Raw genomic sequence first — 18671 nt, 5'->3', positions numbered from 1 at the left:
TCATCCCCATTTTACAGATGAGGAAACTGAGGCCCAGGGAGGGAAGGGGGGCTTGCTGCAGGGGGCACCAACCCCATGCATTCCCCTCCTGAGAGTGGGAGGCAGAGCTGGATCACCTGCAACAAGAGCCTTGTGGGCTAAATTCTTAGCACCTCACCCAGGCCTGGCACAGAGCAGGTGCTCAGTTAAGACCTGAGGACTGCAAGGAGGACGCTGCCAGCAGCAGGTGTGTGTAAGGCCAGGACAATGCAGGGCTCAAGGACCTGGGCAGGAATCACTCACTAGGGGGCTGACACTTGGAGGGAAGAAGACCAGCCCCTGGTGACCCTGGCAGGGGAGGATGGGGCGTGACTTCTGTGGACCAGAACGCCTGGTTGGAGCCCTGGATGAGTCAGAGCCATCTGTAATAGGACAGGCTGGCTCTGAGGACTAAATCACACGCTGACGAAACTCAGGGCTCATCTGCTCACATCTGGGTTCTTGTGAGAGCTTCCGAGTTCACCAGGGCAGGGCCCCCTCCTCCAGTCGCCCTCTGCCTGGCACCAGCTTCCCACAGTGCAAGTGTGGCTGCAGCTTCCTCGTCTCGCCGACCACCCCCTCGACCCCAACTTCTGCCACTCCAAACCTGGGCCTATGGCCAGCCTGCCGTTCCCTGCATTTGTCCTTTGGCCTGATAAACAGCCATTCCAGCTGGTTTTAAGACTGAGGTTGGATGTTACCACCCCACACCACCCCCACTCCGGGAATTCTTCCTGGGCTGCCCAGTCCCTCCCACCAGGAGCATGGGCCACCCCTCTGGGCCTGTGGTCCCCTGCCTGCCCTTGGCATTAGTGTGAGCTGTTCTGGGTGCCACCTGCTTGCCCCTGTGACTCAGGCCTCACTCAAGTGGCTGTACCCGGCACAGGGTCTGTGCGCTGTGTGTCTCAGGCTGGCTGAGCCTCGGTGGGAAGGGGCTCAGGACTTAACCTGAGGGCTCATCGTGTGTGTGGGCTCCACAAAGCATCAAGGCAAAGGGGTAGGAAAATGAGCTTAACTGGGGTCCAGTTAGCGAGGAGGAGAGGCTGTTAGCTCTGCCGGGCCTGTTCTCGGGGAGCATGGGAACCCAAACAATGGCTCTCTGCCCCCATCCCCATTGCCTGCTGCCTAAGGCCAGGGCTGGAGGTGGGGAATGAGGTGTCCCACAGAAGGGGCACTTCTTGGGTCTGCCTCCCCTGTCAGCCCCCCACACTGGCCCCGAGTGTCACCCATAGCTCTGGTCATGTCACTCGGTAGCTTGAAATCCCACAGGACAGTGACCTCACTCCAGAGCCGGACGGGTGAGGCTCCTGGATGCACCACTGCCCGCTGCACACACTCCACACCCTCCCTGCTAAGCCCCGACCCGCACGCCGGCGCATCTGCCTCCAGGGCTTTGCTTGTGCTGTGTCCCTTTCTGGGGGCGCCTGGGACGCCCTTCTCCTCTTCTCTCCCTGACCAGGTTTACATATCACCTTCCCCGAGGAGCCTCCCTGGGCAGCCACAGATCCCAGAACTCAGTGAGAGGTCACTGTGCTGCCCCCGTCTCCATGGGGCTGTGTCTCCAGCTCAAGGGTGGGTGCTCAGGGAACGTGCCAACGAACGGACCAACGAATGAACCAACAGATGCACAAAGAAAACAGTCACGGAATGTGAGGTCCGTGAGCTCTTCCATCATCTGGGATCCACTCTTTTCAAACCTTTCTCTGCTGGCGCCACTTGCCAGGCTGCCTCTGGGTCTGCCTGGGCTCAGATGCAGCGGCAGGGTCCTGCCCCCCCAAACCCACAGAGCACCCTGGGGCATTTTGGGGCGGCTTCCCTTTTACTCACTCCCCCACCAAGTGATGAAGTCTGGTGAGGGTGGGCCTCCCAGGAAAGGCCTTGGTGTGTACACAGTGGGTCCCAGGTGTGGGAGTCCTGCCTCTCCTGGGGACCTGGGGTGGTGCACACAGAGTGGTTAGTTTCACCCTGGCCTCGGCTCACAGGCATGCAGCAGGGGCAATGGCAGGCCCCTCTCTGGGCTTCCATTGCCTCTGAGGCTGAGACTCGCTCCCCCTTCGAGTGACCCCGCCTGGCGCCCCCGCCTGGTCTCACCGCTGCTCCCATCCGTGCTGCGCTCGATCACGTGGTCCACCTGGCGCACCCACTCCCCGTTGCACTTGAAGAAGATTTGCGTGGCGGGCATGGCCTTGCACACCAGCAGCACCGGCTTGTTCTTGACGATGTACACGTCCTCGGGCTCCACCAGGAAGTCGGGAAGCAGGTCTGGGTTAGAGCCGGGCACCGGGTTGGCCACCGTGGCACTCTGCTGGGCCCCTGCAGCAGAAGCAAAGGGGGCAGGTGAGCTGGGGCCTCTGCTGGACTTGTGGGGTCCTCCCGGGGTTACCTGCCTGTTCAGGGGCTGGGACTGAGCCAAGAGGAGGCAGCCAGTGGGGCCAGGCTCTGCCGCTTCCAGCCCAGCAGGCTGGGTCCCCTTCCATAAAATAGGGGAAGCAGCAGCCCCCTGTGGAGACAAATACGGAAGTGCCAGCACACAGCAGCGGTCAGGGCTCATTACCACCCTGGTAGAAAGAAGTTCAGGTATCTGGTGAGGCAGCCCACTGCCCTGGAAGGCCCCGGGGGGAGAGAGGGAGGGAGCGAGAGGGCCCTGGGCAGCCTGGGGCTAGGGAGGGCAGGAGTCCCTTCCTCTCGTGCCCTGGCTGCCTCGGGGGCTACTTCCGGGTTGCTCCCCATTCCTGGCCCCTGCATGTAGTAGGTGCTGAGAAAATACCAAGTGAATGAAGGAGGGGAAGAGGCTCTGGCGAGTGCACATGTGAGGGGTGTTGGTGGCAGTGCTACAGGAGAGGCCCCCGGGAGGGGCGACTTGGGGTGAGCCTGGGCTGCTGGGTGGGTCTCGGGGAGGGTGGGAGCCAGGAGGGTGTGTCTGGGAGCCTCAGGGGCCCCGGCCATGTCCCACCCTTCAAGGAGACCAGAATATGGGTTTCCTTCTAATTTTAACTGCAAACCACAGCCATCCCACAAGTCATTTGTTGCTAATTACACAGGTAATTGGCTCTGAGGCTTTGGTGGAGGTAACCCTCCACAGCAGTCTAACTGTCTGCTCGACCAGCAGGACCCTGGAGATGGTGGGGAGGGGCGGGGGGGGGGAGTGGGAGGATGGAGAGTGGGGGCACCCTCAGCCTCCACACCTACCAAACAGGCCCCTGACGGCCTGGCCTCTCTCGGGGCTGCAGTGATTTCCCCCAACACACACTCACAACCAACAGGGGGCTCTGGGCATAAAGAGGGAAAAGCTTGGGCTTCAGAGACCCATCTGCTCCCTGCTAGTGGTGACCTTAGGCGGGTTACCCATTTTGTTGTCTATGACACCTATGGAGGTCCTGTCTGCCCCGTGGGGGAGTCTGGAGTGCCTCACGCAGTCGGCCTCCTGGCTCCACTACCTCCTTACAGGCAGCCCAAAACCCATGGAGGGCTTCTAACAGGGAGGGCTTCTAACAGGGAGGCCTGGCTCCTCGGGCCCAGGGGGCATCCACACTGCCCCTTCTCTCTTGCTTGCACAGGGACCCTCTCTTTCCAATGTGGGAGTCTGCCCTCTCCACCCCAAGACTGTGATTTTGGGGAGGGGATCTGTGCCTGGTCCTGTAGGCGCCAGGTGGGTGAGCTGGGGATGTCTGCAGAGGCTGAGAAACCTGGTGTGACTTCAGGTAACCCCTGCTTGTTTCCTTGCCTGCAAAATGGGGGATGGTACCCAATTCTTAGGGCTATCATGAGGATGAAGTGAAAAAAGGCACGGTGCTCGGTAAATGTTGGCTGCTATCCGTACCCAGTGCTTTTGCACTGACAGTGGCAAAGGGCTCCATCTCCTTCAGTAACTCTCCTAGCAATCTCTTCAGGGGTGGGGACTGATGAGGAAACTGAGGCACAGAGCCAGCAGGTGTCTTGCCCTCAGTGTCTGCAGCAGTGGGCTCATCCACCCCTCCTCCTCCACATCCACCCCTCCTACTCCCGCCCTGGCCTCTCCCCACCCTGTCTCCCCCCTACCCCCTGCACTTTCTGCTGCTCCGTAATGAAGGCTAAGCTGCCAGGGAACCACGCTTGCAGTTGGGAAGACAAGCTCCCCTTGTCCCGCCCTGCCCCATCCTGAACCACCTCCATGGGGCTCTGCCACTCCTCAGGCCTCTGTTTTAGGTCTCGTGTTTTAGGCCACGGCATCTTTGCAGACCCCAGGGCTGCACAGAGGAGGGCTAAGCTTGACCCCTGAGCAGGGCCCACAGGGGGTTGGGGGCAGGCATCACAGGCTCCAGAAGGGCACGCGAGACCTCAGTGTCAGCTTCCAGGCCTGCCCACGCCTCGCCTCGCAGAGGCTCAGTTTGATGGCCTGTGTCTGCCTACTGGCTGGGAGCTGGGAAGGCAGGGGTCCCAGCTGGGGGTAGGGGCAGGGAGAGGGCACATGGCCCCCCCCGACTTCCCTATCGATCACCGCGCCAAGCACTGCTCGTGTCAGCCGCCCGCTGAACCCAGCACAATCCCTCATGTCTGCATTTAACTGCTAATGAAAAATAAATGTACTGTGACCAATAAGGGACATAGCTCACTTCTCCTGGGCCTCCGCCACGCCACACTGGCATGGTCTCCCCTCCCCATCCCCCTGGGGGGGCATTTATTGGGTGGACCCAGGGGCCCCCTCCAGGCTGCAGTTATCCCGCTGGCAAGGACACTCTAAGGCCATGGGTGGGGGTAAATTCAGCCCCTCTTGGGGCTGCTGGAAGCTTCCTGGGTGGCCAGAGCTGGCTTCCCCTCCCTCTGGACCCTTTGCCCACTACGTGACCTCCACCCTTGTGGTCGGCACCTGCAATCTGCCCACCCCCCACACCATCCCAGTTAGGTCTCTCACTTGGACTAAAGCACAGTGAGAGCCTTGGGTCTCTCCCTCTCCACGTCGCAGGCCACTAGCATGAGCTATCTTTCCCTTTGACATGAAAACCTGTTCTTGTCTATCAAAGATAACACCAAGCAGTGCATGCTCAGTGTCAAATGGTATATGATGTTTTCAAAAGGGCACGGACTCTAGTTCACTGCAGTCACCACCACTCCCTAATGCCCCCTTTCTCCCTGCCGGCACTTTCCTACCTTCTCCTCAGGGCCCAGTTCTATCGTCACTTCTTCTGAAAGAGGACTCCCCCACCTCACTCTCTCAGGAAACCACACATGCCATTTTGCCCCCTCTGCATCTAGGACCTGTCCTCACTGGTTCTGTAGCTCTTATCACAGGTGAAGCAAGCGTGTGGCTGAGGCCTGCCCAGCTCAAGGCTGCCTAGCGTTGGTGTTGGTGAATGGGGACTTGGATTTGGGTGCCTACTTCTGCTCCCTTCTGGCTGTGAGGTGATGAGCATGGGAGGAAGGCTTTGCAAAGCAGATGCACTGGGGCTGCAGGAGATCAGGCAGGGGCAGGGCCCGCTGGTCACACAGGCCCTGCTGTATCCCGAACTCCACCCCCCAGCTCGCCAGAAGCTCCATCCGCCACACCCTCGCCAAGTCTCTCTTACTTGCCCAGCCGCCCCTTTGGAATTCAGTTAGAAGACTTCTTTCATTTACTAGCAGATCCCTGAGAACTTGGTCACTGAAAACTGCCGATGAGGCTGTATGGACGCTCAGGGCTTGAAGTGGGAACCCCATTACCAGTGAGCCTTGGGGCTGGCCAGCTGGCTCCCACCTGTCTCAGGAGGGCACTGGCTGCCCGATCAGCCCCAGCCAGCAACCCTGCTCTGGCTGCCCATGAAGGGTGGGAGCCCCAATCCTAGCAGTCCCCACCTACAGTGTCTTCTTAGGGATAGCAAGGGAGACCACGTCGTGTGTGAGAGGGGGGTGTGTGTGTGTGTGTGTGTGTGTGTGTGTGTGTGTGTGTAGGGAGGCTGGGGGCCAAAGGGGGGATAAGAGACCCCTGGGTAATGGGTCTTGGCCAGAGCTGAGCCTGGGACAAATGCTACCTTCTCCCTCCCCTCCCATGGTGCTCTTATGACCTGAAATGTATTCATTCATTCATTCTTGCATTCATTCAGTGAATACTTATTGAGTGCCAGGAACTGTTCTGGGATTTTGCAGTGAGCAAGACAGACACATCCTCTGCTCTCAGACACTTTCATTCAAAATGGAGAAGCAAAAGAAAATAGAGGATTCAGAAGTTGCCTAGGGATCTGAAGCAGGTAAAAAGGGGTACTATTTCGTAAAGGGTGTGGGTGCAAGGGCTCTAGAGGGGAAGAGGGTTTGGGGTAGGTTCCTCTGTGGAGGTGATGTCTAAGTGGACCCCTGAGGGCCAAGGCCCTCCCTGGCCTGGAGAAAAGTGCTTTAGGAGAAGGGAACAGCAGAGGCTGTCCGACAGGAAGGAGCTGGGTTTGTTGTGAGGACAGTGAGGAGGGTGGCCAGGGCAGAGGGAGTGCAGGGGAGACAAGTAGGGGGTGAATCAGAGAGGGAGCAGCGGCCTGATTTGGAGTTGTATTGGGAAGGGGTGAGGAGCCTCTGGGAGGCTGTGTGCAGGGGAATGCTGAGATCTCCCTGCATGAGGAATGGGTGGAGGGAGGCAGGCGTGGCAGTGGAGAATTGGATGGGGAGGCATTCTGTGGAGTGGACCATGGTAGGCCCGTCCCATGAGGTCTATCTGGGAAGTCCCACCCAGACGTCCAGTCTCAGCCAACAAGCCACCTCCTCCAGGAGGCCTTCTTGGACCCATACTCTTTGTCACTTTGCCCCTGTGCCCACACTGTCCCCTAAGCCTCCCTCCAGGGTACATGCCATATTCAGGACTGGGCACGCTGCCTCCTCCACTAGACCGTGAACTCGCTCGGAGCAGGAGCCCAGGTCTGACCTGGATACTGATGGAGTGTTTGTTGAGTGACTGAATGACCGCCCCCTTTTTTCCCTTGAACTTCAGAAGGTTTGCCTAAGGGTGGCCCCCTTCACTCTTGTCCTGCAGGGAGACCCAGAGAGAGCTCAGAGTGGCCCCCAGGCAGAGTTGTGGGCAGGGAGAGGCTCTGTGCTCCAGCCTGCCCTCCGCCATCCCCCAACATGCTGCTGCGCTGAGGTTGAGCCCCCCTTTTCTCACCAGCAGCCGGGGATGATAAGGCCTACTCGTGTAACTCTGAGGCCCAGGGTGGGTATGAAAGTGCTTTCAAATGTTTTATTTTTCAAAGCACCATGAAGATATGAGGTGTGATCAATCAAGCTATTAATGAACTCGTGTTTTCTGAGTGAGGACTCAGTCTCACGGAGCAGGGTAGGAGGGCTGGGGGCAGGGTGTCATCTGGCCTCGCTCAGCTGGGAGTAGAGAGCACTGCTTCTCAAGAACAGCCCTGCTGAGCCCCTGTCCATAACTTGACAGGGGCTCCTTTTTATCCCTCCAACAGCCCCGGTCTGTGTCAATGGCAAAGGGGAGGGGCGGCAAGCCCCTGCTTTCGCTACTTCCCTGAGAAATGTTCTGGATTTGAAGTGGGGTGGAGGAGGGAGAGGGGGCTGGGGGCCTGGCAGCCTCTGTCTTTCTCTTCCTGGCTGTCCACCCAGCATTGCACCCCCTCACCCCTGGGCACCTATGCTCCCAGTCTCCCTGGCTCCCTGGCCTGGAGATATGCATTTGGTCCGTCCGCTTGGGGCCTGGGTGTCCTGCTCCACAGGCCCAGGCGGGGAAAGGAGAGTCCACAGGATGGTGCACCACGCCCTTCACCTGGCATTCGAGGCTCTACTGGCCCAGGGCCTGAGCTGTCACCTGGCCTTGACTTTAGGGCCTCCCTTCAAGTATGCAGGATGGCATCTAGACTACTTTCAATTCTGCAAAGGCTTGTGCATACTCTGTTTGGGACCCTGCCTCCCTCCCCTGTCTGCCTAACAGTACCCGCTTTTCTGCAGGGAATGCCTGGCCCTCACCCTACTCAGTCCATACAGTCATTCGGTCCCGGTGGGCTGACCCCATCTCTGGCCCCAGAGGTGGGTATACTACACTGACTAGTTCCCAGACAGAAAGGTCACCCCATCCCCATAGATGGGCCTTCAGGATTTGGGTTGGGCTGCTGGGAAGAGAGAACCTCTCTTTCTGCTGGGCCAGTCCCGCAGGCTTTGCAGGCCATAGGAGGCCAAGTGAAAGGGGAGGCCATCCACGGGTCTGAAGCAGGAGCTTGGAGAATGGAGACAACCAGGGAAGAAAGAGCTTGACTCCTCGCTGTGTTGAAAGCCTGGGATCCCAAGAAGCCAGAAGGCAGAGCTACCCCTGGATTCCTTTCTTTGCCTAAAGCTAGCTGGAATGAGGATCCTTTCATTGCGTTGATCTACCCCCCTTCTGCTCTCTGCCTGGGTGACTTCTACTCGTCCTTCAAGGCCTGCTCAAACATCCCCTCCCCCAGGAAGCCTTCCCTGACCCCCAGACAGAGCTGGCTACACCTCCCCTGGGCTCCCACAGCCCCTGGCCGAACTCGCCTCAGTACCTCCCACATCATATGGCCACCACTTACGAATCTGTCTCCCCATGCACACTGTCAGTGCCTTGAGGGCAGGGATTGAATGGTGACGTCTCTCCCAACCCTTGAGCATCCCCAGAGCCTAGCCAGGGACTGACACATAGTGAGTGCCCAGCGAGTGTTTGTTGAATGAATGTTGAATATCATTACCTTGACTGGGACCAGAGCCCAGAAAGGAGGGCTGAAAGAGGGGGACACACACTCAAATTTGGCTGGGAGCCAGCTCTGTTTACCTTCCAATCAATCAATCAATCAATTCTAGAAACACCCGTGCTGGACTGTGGGGAGGTGGACCAAGGGGACTGTGGAGAGGCTCATGTGCAGGGTCCAGGGGAGACAGAGGGGGCTGGGAGCCATGGCCACAGTGGTGGGGGACAGAGGGGGTGCAGACACACAGAGGAATGGGGATTTGTGCCCTCCTGCCCATCTACAGCCCTGTGGCCTGAGACGGCTTCGTTATTATTTTTTAAATGTGGGCCTTCCCTGGTGGCGCAGTGGTTAAGAATCCGCCTGCCAATGCAGGGGACACGGGTTCGAGCCCTGGTCTGGGAAGATCCCACATGCCGCGTAGCAACTAAGCCCTTGCGCCACAACTACTGGGCCTGCGCTCTAGAGCCTGCAAGCCACAACTCCTGAAGCCTGTGCACCTAGAGCCCGTGCTCCGCAGCAAGAGAAGCCACTGCAATGAGAAGCCCGCGCACCGCAACAAAGAGTAGCACCCGCTCACCACAACTAGAGAAAGCCCGTGCGCAGCAACGAAGACCCAGTGCAGCCAAAAAAAAAAATGATGAGGGAGCTTCACTAGGAGGCTCTGATAAGCAGGGTTGAAATCTGCATTTGCTGTTGGAGACACACAGACAGCGGCGGGGTGGAGGAATGGTGGGCAGGAGGCCCCAAGACGACAGATCTGGGGGGCACACGAAGAACCCTGAGGTTCCAGGTGGCAACTCAGAGGCGTGGACCTGCCTGCAGGTGACGACAGGGTGCCATGAGGCCAGAGCAAGCTGGGGGGTGCGGCCCAGAATTCTTCCAAATCCGTCATGTAAAAAACTCTGCTCTGCCCACCAGCTGCTTCCGAGGCTCACCGACTGCTGCAGACCCCTGTGCCGCCCCCTGTTTCTTGAGCCTCAGTTTCCTCATTTGGGGCAAATAGCACTGACCCAGCCCCAGGACGAGGTGGGTCAGGAACGACATCCTGCCCAGGGCCTCCAGGCGTCCACCAGTGCTTCTCTTCTTTCGCTGCCCGGCCCCATGGTCCATCCCTCAGTCACCTGTCTCCCTGGCTGTGGCTCCAAGCGTCTCAGCACTTCCGGGAGGGAAGGGGCGGGTCTGAGTGCAGGCTCTTCCGCCCCAGCGCACAGTCAGTGAACACGGGAAAGGACGACTGCAGGACCTCCTGTCGGGGAGCACGCAGGAGGTGGAGGTGGCAAGGTGGGGTGACAGCCCCTCACGGTGTCCCTTGGAAGGGAGGGCTGCTCCCCTGACCCGTGCTCACACACAGGCGTGAGCGGCACTCCGGTTTCTATGGTAACGTGTGCACGAAAGTGTCACAGAAGCGGCAGCCACCTTCCCCAAGATCGGAGGAAAGTCACCCTCTTCCCCAGTGGGCTCCAGGGGCCTGGTCACAAGGACAGACACAGGCGTCACGAGGAGGACATGCAGACAGGCTGAACTGCAAAGAACAAGGTGGCTGGGGCTGGGCACGCTGCCACCTTACCCGTGTGGCTTGTCCTCTGGCATCTGCACTCAGGTGACTTCTACCCGCCCCTCATTTCACAGACAAGGAACATGAAGCTCACGACTTGCCTAAGGTCACACAGACACAGAGGGCAGGTGCGCTCTCCATGCCTCCTGGCCCAGGCCAGCCTAGGGCAGGAGTTATGGGCCTTTCCTGGACCAAGGTCTGGCCCCACCCACCACACCACCCCTTGCTCACTTGGCTTACCTGCTGACCCTTCTCTGCTTCTTAAACCCTCCGAGCTCATCCCACCCCAGGGCCTTTGCACTTGCTCTTTCCTCTGCCTGCAACACGCTGCCCCCTGCTCTTCCACAGCTGGCCCCCTCTAAACCCTCAGGTCTCAGCTTCAACGTTATTTCCTCCAACAGGCCCTCCTTGACTGCCGTGTCTGAAGTAGGCCCTTCTTTTGTGTTGTTGTTGTTTTTTTTCTGACCATGCCAAGCGGCTTGCGGGATCTTATTTCCCCGACCAAGGATCAAACCCACGCCCCCTGCAGTGGAAGTGTGGAGTCTTAACCACTGGACCGCCAGGGAAGTCCCTGAAGTAGGCCCTTCTAACCCAGCAACGCCCCCCTTTCCCAGTCTATTTTCCTCATAGCACTCACTGCTATCTGAAGTCATCTTGTTTGTGTACTTGTTTGCTGGTTATTGTCTAGGTCCCCTTCCCCTGAAACGTGTCATGACAGCAGGGACCGCGCTTGTCTTGTTCACAGCTATAATCCCAGGCCTGGCGCATAGTAGGTGTTTGATAAACATGTGCTGAATTCATGAATGAACAAACTCGGTCTTCCAACTCTACGCCCAGAACCCACATTGGGCGCCACACTCCTGCCACTGCTAAGAGTCCCTAAACCCACCAGTGAAGGGGACTTAGAAACTATCAGGATGCCCAGGGAGAGAGTGCTTGATGGGGGGGACAGGCCTCCAGGGAACCCCTCCCAGGGCCCCTTCTGGCCGCAGGGCCTTGCTTTGGACCAGAGAAATAGTTAATAAAGCTGAGGCTTAAATAAGCATTTGATTAACAAATGATAAAATAGCTATTGTGTCCCCAAATTAAGCTGTAATTGTGGCTGATAATTGGCTGGTTAGAATTTAATAAGCTGCAATTAAATAGAATGGAATCCAGGGTAATTATGTGGTCGCACAGCCCAGAGAGAACCGGGGAAGGAAAGCTTTCTCCTGCTTTGGAATCTTCTGCTGGTGCAGTGTGTGTGCTGTGGGTGTTTCTGGTGGTGGTGTGTGTGCACGGCAGGCCTCCTCCACTTTTCACCTGGAAGAGGCGGGCAGGTTGGTGCTGGCCCAGCCCCCTCACCACTGCTCGGCAGGAGATCGTCACGCAGGCTCTGAGCCCTGCCAGGGCCTGTGGCAGCTCCAGCTGAAAGAGACATAAAAGGATCCCTGGCACAGTTCCCTGCAGGGTGGGAGGCCGTGGGAGGGTGGCCAGAAGGGCACTGGGAACATGGGGGAGGCAGGCAGGGGGGTAGAGGGTCTGCCTTTCTTCCTAATGAGAAAACTGGGGCTCAGAGAGGGAAAGAACTTGCTCAAGGTCACACAGCGATCAGCGGCCGGGCTGGGCCAGATTTTCAGGTTGCCTTGTATCGAGGGTAATTCCGAGTGGCCAGGAGGCTGGAGGACACTCCCCTCTCCCCACCGCCCCTTGCCAGCTCCCGAGGCACCCCTCCCCATTTCCATCCGTGTCCTTCACCAGGTAAACACACAGGCTAAGTAAGGATGGTGCAACTGTTCCACACATGCACCCTTAAGACAAGCTGCCCCCCATGCTCCCATTTCCCTCTCCCGTGGCCGGCCTGCCCGCCGGAGGCCCTGGTGGCTGCAGAGCTCCCTGGTGCCTCAGCCTGGCACAGCTAACCCTGCTCCCAGCCCAGGTGTGGCCCCCACAAGTCCAAGGGGATGATGAACAGCACTGCTCAGGCACCATTTATGACCCCATCAGCATTTTTACAATGTTGCCAGCAATTAATTTAATTAAGGACCCTGTCCTGGATATGCTGGCATTTCATATCTCACTGGTTTAATGTGAGCCCGGCCTGAGCAGGGGCCAGGGGTGGTCCAGGAGCGGCAGCTCTGCTCTGCACCCTGGGCTCAGCTCAGGGTGCACAGGACAAGGCAGTCGCACCCCTCCCCCCAACCCCGGGATGGAGCCCAGAGACAAAAGGGGGGCCACCCAGAGGGAGGCCACCCAGTGATCTGCCCTCGGCCGTTGGGAGACACTGCCCACAACCCCAGCCAGCACGAGCACGGGCACACAGGCTCACACACACACACACACATGTGCACGTGTGCACACATGCTCACACATGCATACACCCATACACAGTCATACCATGATAATAGTGGTGAACTTTACATGGATTGTCTCATTTGACCCTCATGACAATTCTAGGAGCCAAACTATTTTAAACCTCCAACTTCCAGGCGAAGAAACTGAGGTGGGGACAGGTGAAGTAAGTGGTGAGTGATGGATTCCTACCCAGGCTGGCTACTGTGTCCCATGCCCTTAACCAGGTCACACTGCTTCAGCAAATGTGCTGGACACGAGCCACAGAGCAGTGCCCAAGCCAGACTCATGTCCCTGCCCTATGGAGCGTCCAGTGGCCACAGCCCCACCTGGGAAGTCCTGGGCACAGTGTCCCAGAATTACGTTTGCCACGCCAGTGCTCGGGCATTTGTGGGCACACACACCAAGCCCCCTGGGAACACAAATGTGCACACCAGCACTGCCCACTGTCCTCCGGGCTAAATCTGGCCAGGGCGGCTGATGCCCTCATTAGGATGGTGACCCTGTAGCCACAGGTCACCTACAGAACCTACAGGAAAACCCTGTACCAGATCCAGCTCCTACCAGCAGTGGCGGCGGCCGGGAGCAACCGCAGCTCCTCCTCTGTCCCTTGTCCATGCAGCAGCTTGGCTGTGCTCTGCCCTCTCCTGGGGCCCCTGTTTCCATAGCTCCTCACCCTCCCACAAGCTCCTGCTCTCCAGCTGGGGCCCCTCATCCCCGCGCTCGCAGCTGAGCTGCATCCTGACATTTTCCCTGCCTCTGGATGCCCCACAACCTCACCCCGGGCACTTCCCAGGCTGGGCTCGGGGGCTCCCCCAAACTTCCTGCTCCCAGAGCTTGCACTCAGCCAGCAGGGCCACGCCCGCAACGAGCCTCAGCAGGAGTCTCAGAGCTGCTGGGCCTTCTCACCTCCTCACCGTCCACTATTCTAGCCACCCCCCCCCAGCCTCTCTCCCACCCACCCCCTCCTCTCTTGCACTTTGGGGGTTACCCCCCACCTCCAGCCCCCAAAACTTATCCTCCTGGTACCACCTCCCGGCTTTGGTACCATCAACAATGCCACCACAGTGCTATTTCTAGAAAGAAAATCTGATCCCACCCTTCACGCCCTGCAACGGTTCCCACTGACCGCAGGGTAAGGGTCGGTTCCCCATACACCCCACATCCCCCAGCACCCCCGATGCAGCAGCCTCATCTCTTGGCACCAACCCATACCCAGCAGTCAGCTCAGCGCATCCACTAATCCCCTCGCCCTGCAACGTTTCCCACTGACCGCAGGGTAAGGGTCGGTTCCCCATACACCCCACATCCCCCAGCACCCCCGATGCAGCAGCCTCATCTCTTGGCACCAACCCATACCCAGCAGTCAGCTCAGCGCATCCACTAATCCCCTCTCCCAGCACGCCCAGACCCCGCCCCTCACCCCAACTTTCCCCTGCACCTGCAGGGCACCCCAGACACCCCAACGTCCCCCAGCCCTGTTAATTGATAACTCAAGGTGTCACCTCCTCCGGACACCCTCCGCAGCTCCTCTCTGCATAGGGGCTGCACTGCCCCTCCTCTGGCTCCCGGCTGAGAGAGCATTACCCACTGATGTAGGCCGCTGGTCGGGGGCTGCCTCCATCACACCGTGCGCCCTCACGGGCATGCAGCAGGCCCGAGCCACCTCTTCTCAGCAGTGTCCAGCTCAGGCACTGACAAGCTGGGGGTCTGGTACAGTTGAAATCTCCCCCGTCACTTGACAGCTCCTGGGCTGGGCACTGGGCTGTGCCTGCCAGTGACAGGTCCAGGGCACGGACTCGCTGAGGGAAGAAGCAGAGCCTTTGGCTGGGCATCAGGGGACTGGGTCTCCAGTCCCCACTCTGCCTCTACCTGGCTGTGTGGTCTTGAGTAAGTCATTGCCCTCTCTGGGCCACAGAAGGGATGGGACTGCATAAGGGGTGGCGAACTCAGGTGTCTTCAGGGGCTGATGAAGCCCAGGAGAAGTGGAGAGTGAAGATGCCCGTCCAAGGGGCCAGCTCAGCTCAGCCAACCGCTGCCAGGTGGCAGGCCAGCCGGGAGGTGCTGGAGTTTTTTTCTTCCAAGAGAAGCTAGAAATCATTTTTATTTGAAATTTCCTATTTTAAAATGTTGACAACTAATTTAAACATTTAAACACCGTGTGGGCCAAACAAGTTGGCAGGCCAAAGCCAGATTGGACAATGTCCAAGGTCTCCTCTGACTGTACAGATCTAAGAACTGGGGTCATGGCAGGGTGAGGGGGAGCCCCCCTCTCCGTCACTGCTCTGCTCTCCTGGTTTCCTCCCCTCCCCCACTCTTCCCACCCTGGCCAGCACCCACTCCATCATCCTGTCTTCTCCTTGGGACCCCTCTTCATCATGGCCTCCTGAAGGAGGTCCCCTGGGGCCTGGCAGAGGCCGGAGGGGTCATATGTCCATCACCCCAGGTGACTTGGATTTAACTGTCATCGCAAGAGTCCACCCTCAGCTGAGGCCTGAGGGCATTGCCCCTTGCCCAGAGGCTGAGGGTCTGAGAACTGGCAGTGAGCTGCTCCCGGCTCTGGATAGTGGTGGGGGCAGACAGCAGGCCGAGGGCTGCTCTGCCTTTCCTGCCTTTGCTCTGGGCCTCAGATCTTGAGCCGGGGAGCAGGGAGAACACTGCTGGAGACGCAGGCAGGTCAGGGGTGGGCACTCCATAGAGGAAATCCTCTACTACGATCCCCCCAAATCTGGGCCGGCAGGAGCTCAGGCCTGGCTGCGACCTTACAGCTGGGAAGAGAGTGTCTGACCACGCCCGCCCATCATACCCCAACAAGACAGTAATGAGCCCTCACCCCATTTTAATTACCTGCTGTCCAAATAATTACCAGCTTGTTTATTTCACTTAATGGCAGCTGTACTTTTTCCTCCTGATATTGATTTCATGTTTTCCTGGTTTGTTCATTATCTTTCCTGCCCCTTTAATGGGCTCGGAGGTCTTGCGGGTGGAGGAGAAGGGGCTGGAGGAAGCAGGAGTATGAGGGAATATGGAGGAAGGAGAGATAACCTGGGCCTTGCTGTGCAGACTGAGGTGAGCCACTGCCCTCTCTGGGCCTTGAGTCCCAGAATCCCAGACCCCTGCACACCCTCTTGTCCTTGACGTAATTAGGGTGGAACATTTTAAAATGAAAGAAAGGAGGGAGAGGGCAGCAGGGGAGAGAGAAGCTGATGTACTTCCTCCCAAGGGCCCCTAACGGAATGGGCAGAGACTCAGACAAGCGTGAAGGTAGGAGGGGTACTGAAAAGGGTGGGGTGGAGTGACACTAAGGCCAGAATGAGGTGGGCAGGGGGTGCTCCTGGAGACCAGCCTGGAGGAGGCTGCAGTGTGGAGGCCATTGGCCAGTGGGGGTGCAGAGGGGGCCGGTGGGTGGCCTCCTCATCCCTGTGTCCCCCAGGTCTGATGGAGGAAGGAACAGGAGCCTCTACCTTCAAGAAACCCAGCCCCTCCGTAGGCCTGACCTCTATCCTTGGCCTCCACCTCACCTGCCTGCCATTGCCATGGAAACATCGGTGATGCTGTGATGTCAACCAGGCTGCGAAAGAGCAGCTCATTTCTCTGATTTGGGTTGGGGTGGGGGGGCAGCAGTAAGGAGGGATGGGGGTGAAGGGGGAGGGGAAGGCCAGGGCTTCTTTGGGTGAAGATTTAGAGAGCCTCTTGAAGGGGTCATTAGCTCTTAATAAATCACTAATAATTGCAAGAATATTTAAATCTTAATAAAAAAAATACAGTAGGCCCAGTGAGTTTGCCTGTGTGGGTATTTATTGCTATCAGTCTGGAATATGTAAAAGTTGGTATTGGTCTGACTGAACTGCTGTTATCGCCACAGCTAAATGGGTAATTGGGAGTGAGAGACGCTATCAGCAGATATAAATTACATACAGTAAACTGAGGGCATTAAACGAGGGTTTATTATCAATTATCTCTGCGCTTGTTCCCCTTAAAACGAACCTTAAGAATATTAATGAGAAAACTTACAGGTCTTAATGAATTGAGGGAAGCGAGAGGGTGCAGAGGGCCCCCCATTTCGGCCCCCGTATGGTGCTCTCTCTGGGACCCTCTGGCTCTCTCTGGAAGAGTGGCCTGTTCCTAGGGGGCGGTCCTCCCCCCAAGGGAAGCCCTGGAAGGAGGGCTCTTGGGTCAGCCGGCCAGGTCACAGACACCTGCTTTCCTGCTGGGACCAGCGGGGAGAGCCGGTCAGTCCCCGAGGCCGGCCCTGTCTCTCTCCAAACCCCCATCCCAGAGAGGGGCGCTGGGTGGGAATGGGGTGGCTTCATCCGGGCAGCCTTTCTTCCAACAAAGACCCCGCCAGGGCCTGATCCTGGCTGTTGGATGCGGAGAATCAGCTGGGGCCTGACTTCAGCTGGATATGGATGAGGCAGACCTTCATCTGCCCCCAAACCAGGACGTGGGCGTCGCCATCAGAGCAACCCAAATGGAGTGTGAGGGGGGGTGGGAGGCGGAGAGGGAATGTGAGTCTGGGTGGGGCTGGGGGTGCCCCTGTGGAAGCTCCGCGGGCAGAGTATCTGTGTAGCATCTGTGTCCACCCTGATCCGGAGCACGTCTGCCCCCTGCTGAAATGCTGGCTTACTTCAAGGTCGGCACGACCTCCTGGGCCAATTCACCACCCAGCAGCCTCGGCTCTCTCCAGGCCTCCCCGCCAGGGCTGTGCCGCTTTCCCTGGCATCCTCGGCCTCTCCCGCCAGGCCCCGGGTAATGACCTGGATTTTCCATGAAGGACAAAATCAGGCCCCTCTCTCAGGAGCTTACTCATGGGAGACAGACACTGGCTAGGTGTCAGGGCCATAAGTCCAAGGTTACAACCCATAAGTCAGAGTTCTGTCAGAGAAGCACTGGTGGCATAAGAGCACATAACTGGGCAGGGCGGGGCGGCCAGCGCTGATCTGAGGTGTCCAACAGGGCTTCCTGGAGCTGGTGTCACTGAGCTACGTAAAATGCCTGGATGACCAAAGGGTGTCCAAGGATGCTCAACTCCTCTCCATCAAAGACAAGAAAACCGCAGGTTCTTATTAGGCATCAATTTTATACACATCAGTGTATATATGTCAATCCCAATTTTTTTTTTTTTGAGAAAAACATGGAATCTCCTGAGTTACAGATGTAGCTTACACATTCTTTAAAAGTTATTTTTAAAAAATATCACAAATTAACCATATATATCCATAATAAACATCCTTGCTATTCACATAGTTCTTTAAGCAATATTCAAGTATATTTGTGCTTGTAAGTTTACATTACTTTAGAGCCTACTTTTAGCTTTCAATAAAATAAGAACCTGCAGTATAAACAAACAAACAAACAAAACAACTAATACTAAACTTTCATTGGGTTATTTGTATGGAAATATGTTAATATAAATGTTTCAGACATTACATGAAATTTCTAAAAATCTTATATTTGTATTTGTATGGAAATATGTATGGAAATATGTTAATATAAATGTTTCAGACATTAAAAATAATAATAATAAAAAAAAAAAGACAAGAAAACCATTTGTTTAACTCTTTTGCCCCTTTCCAGCACAGGTCCCTTCTCTCTTTTCCCCTCTGGGCTCCTGCTCTGCTCTTCCTCACCCTGTTCCTGACTCAGCCCCTACAGTCGGGCTTTCACCTCCACTTCTCCCGTCTGCCAAGGAACCCCTCTGTCTGACTTAAGAGCTCCTCCTGGCCTCTTCCTTGAGGGCTCTGCCCAGGTTCCTCCCTCCCGCCTGTTCCTCTCATCTGCTTTCTCCTCGTTCCCGGAGAACAGCAGGCTTCAACGAGGACGTCAGAGCAGAAGACTCCAAAACCCCCACTGTAGGACCTTCAGGCCCCACTCTGCAGGATGTTTCCTCTCAGCCATCCTGTGTGGCCCCCCCGTAAAGAGTCAGCTCCCCATGCAAACAGCACTGTCACTGCCCTGGCTGGAAACCTGCTGGCTCTGCCTCTTCTCTCTGTTCCCTGTCCCTTCAGATGTCACAGGCCACTGTCCTCTCAACTCACCAACACCCGGCCTTTCATCTGTTCTTCTGCCCCTTCAGGCTCAGTCCTGCCTCAGAGCCATTGTGCCTGCTGTTCCCTCTC

The 18671-nt window shown here is 57.3% G+C and overlaps 1 protein-coding gene across 1 annotated transcript in view; it reads right to left on the bottom strand.

Moving 5' to 3' along the window:
* UNC5A (unc-5 netrin receptor A) overlaps positions 1-18671 on the bottom strand; it is a 63206-nt gene that overhangs the window by 13818 nt on the left and 30717 nt on the right. Inside the window, exon 2 of the mRNA XM_057540810.1 lies at positions 2110-2331. Within this exon, the coding sequence (XP_057396793.1) occupies positions 2110-2331 (222 nt within the window). The remainder of the gene's footprint in view (positions 1-2109; positions 2332-18671) is intronic.

This window comes from Balaenoptera acutorostrata, chromosome 2 (assembly GCF_949987535.1).
Source record: "Balaenoptera acutorostrata chromosome 2, mBalAcu1.1, whole genome shotgun sequence".
Lineage (NCBI taxonomy): Eukaryota > Metazoa > Chordata > Mammalia > Artiodactyla > Balaenopteridae > Balaenoptera > Balaenoptera acutorostrata.
The sequence above is the reverse complement of the archived record's forward strand: the minus strand, read 5'-3'. Positions and strand labels throughout refer to the sequence as shown.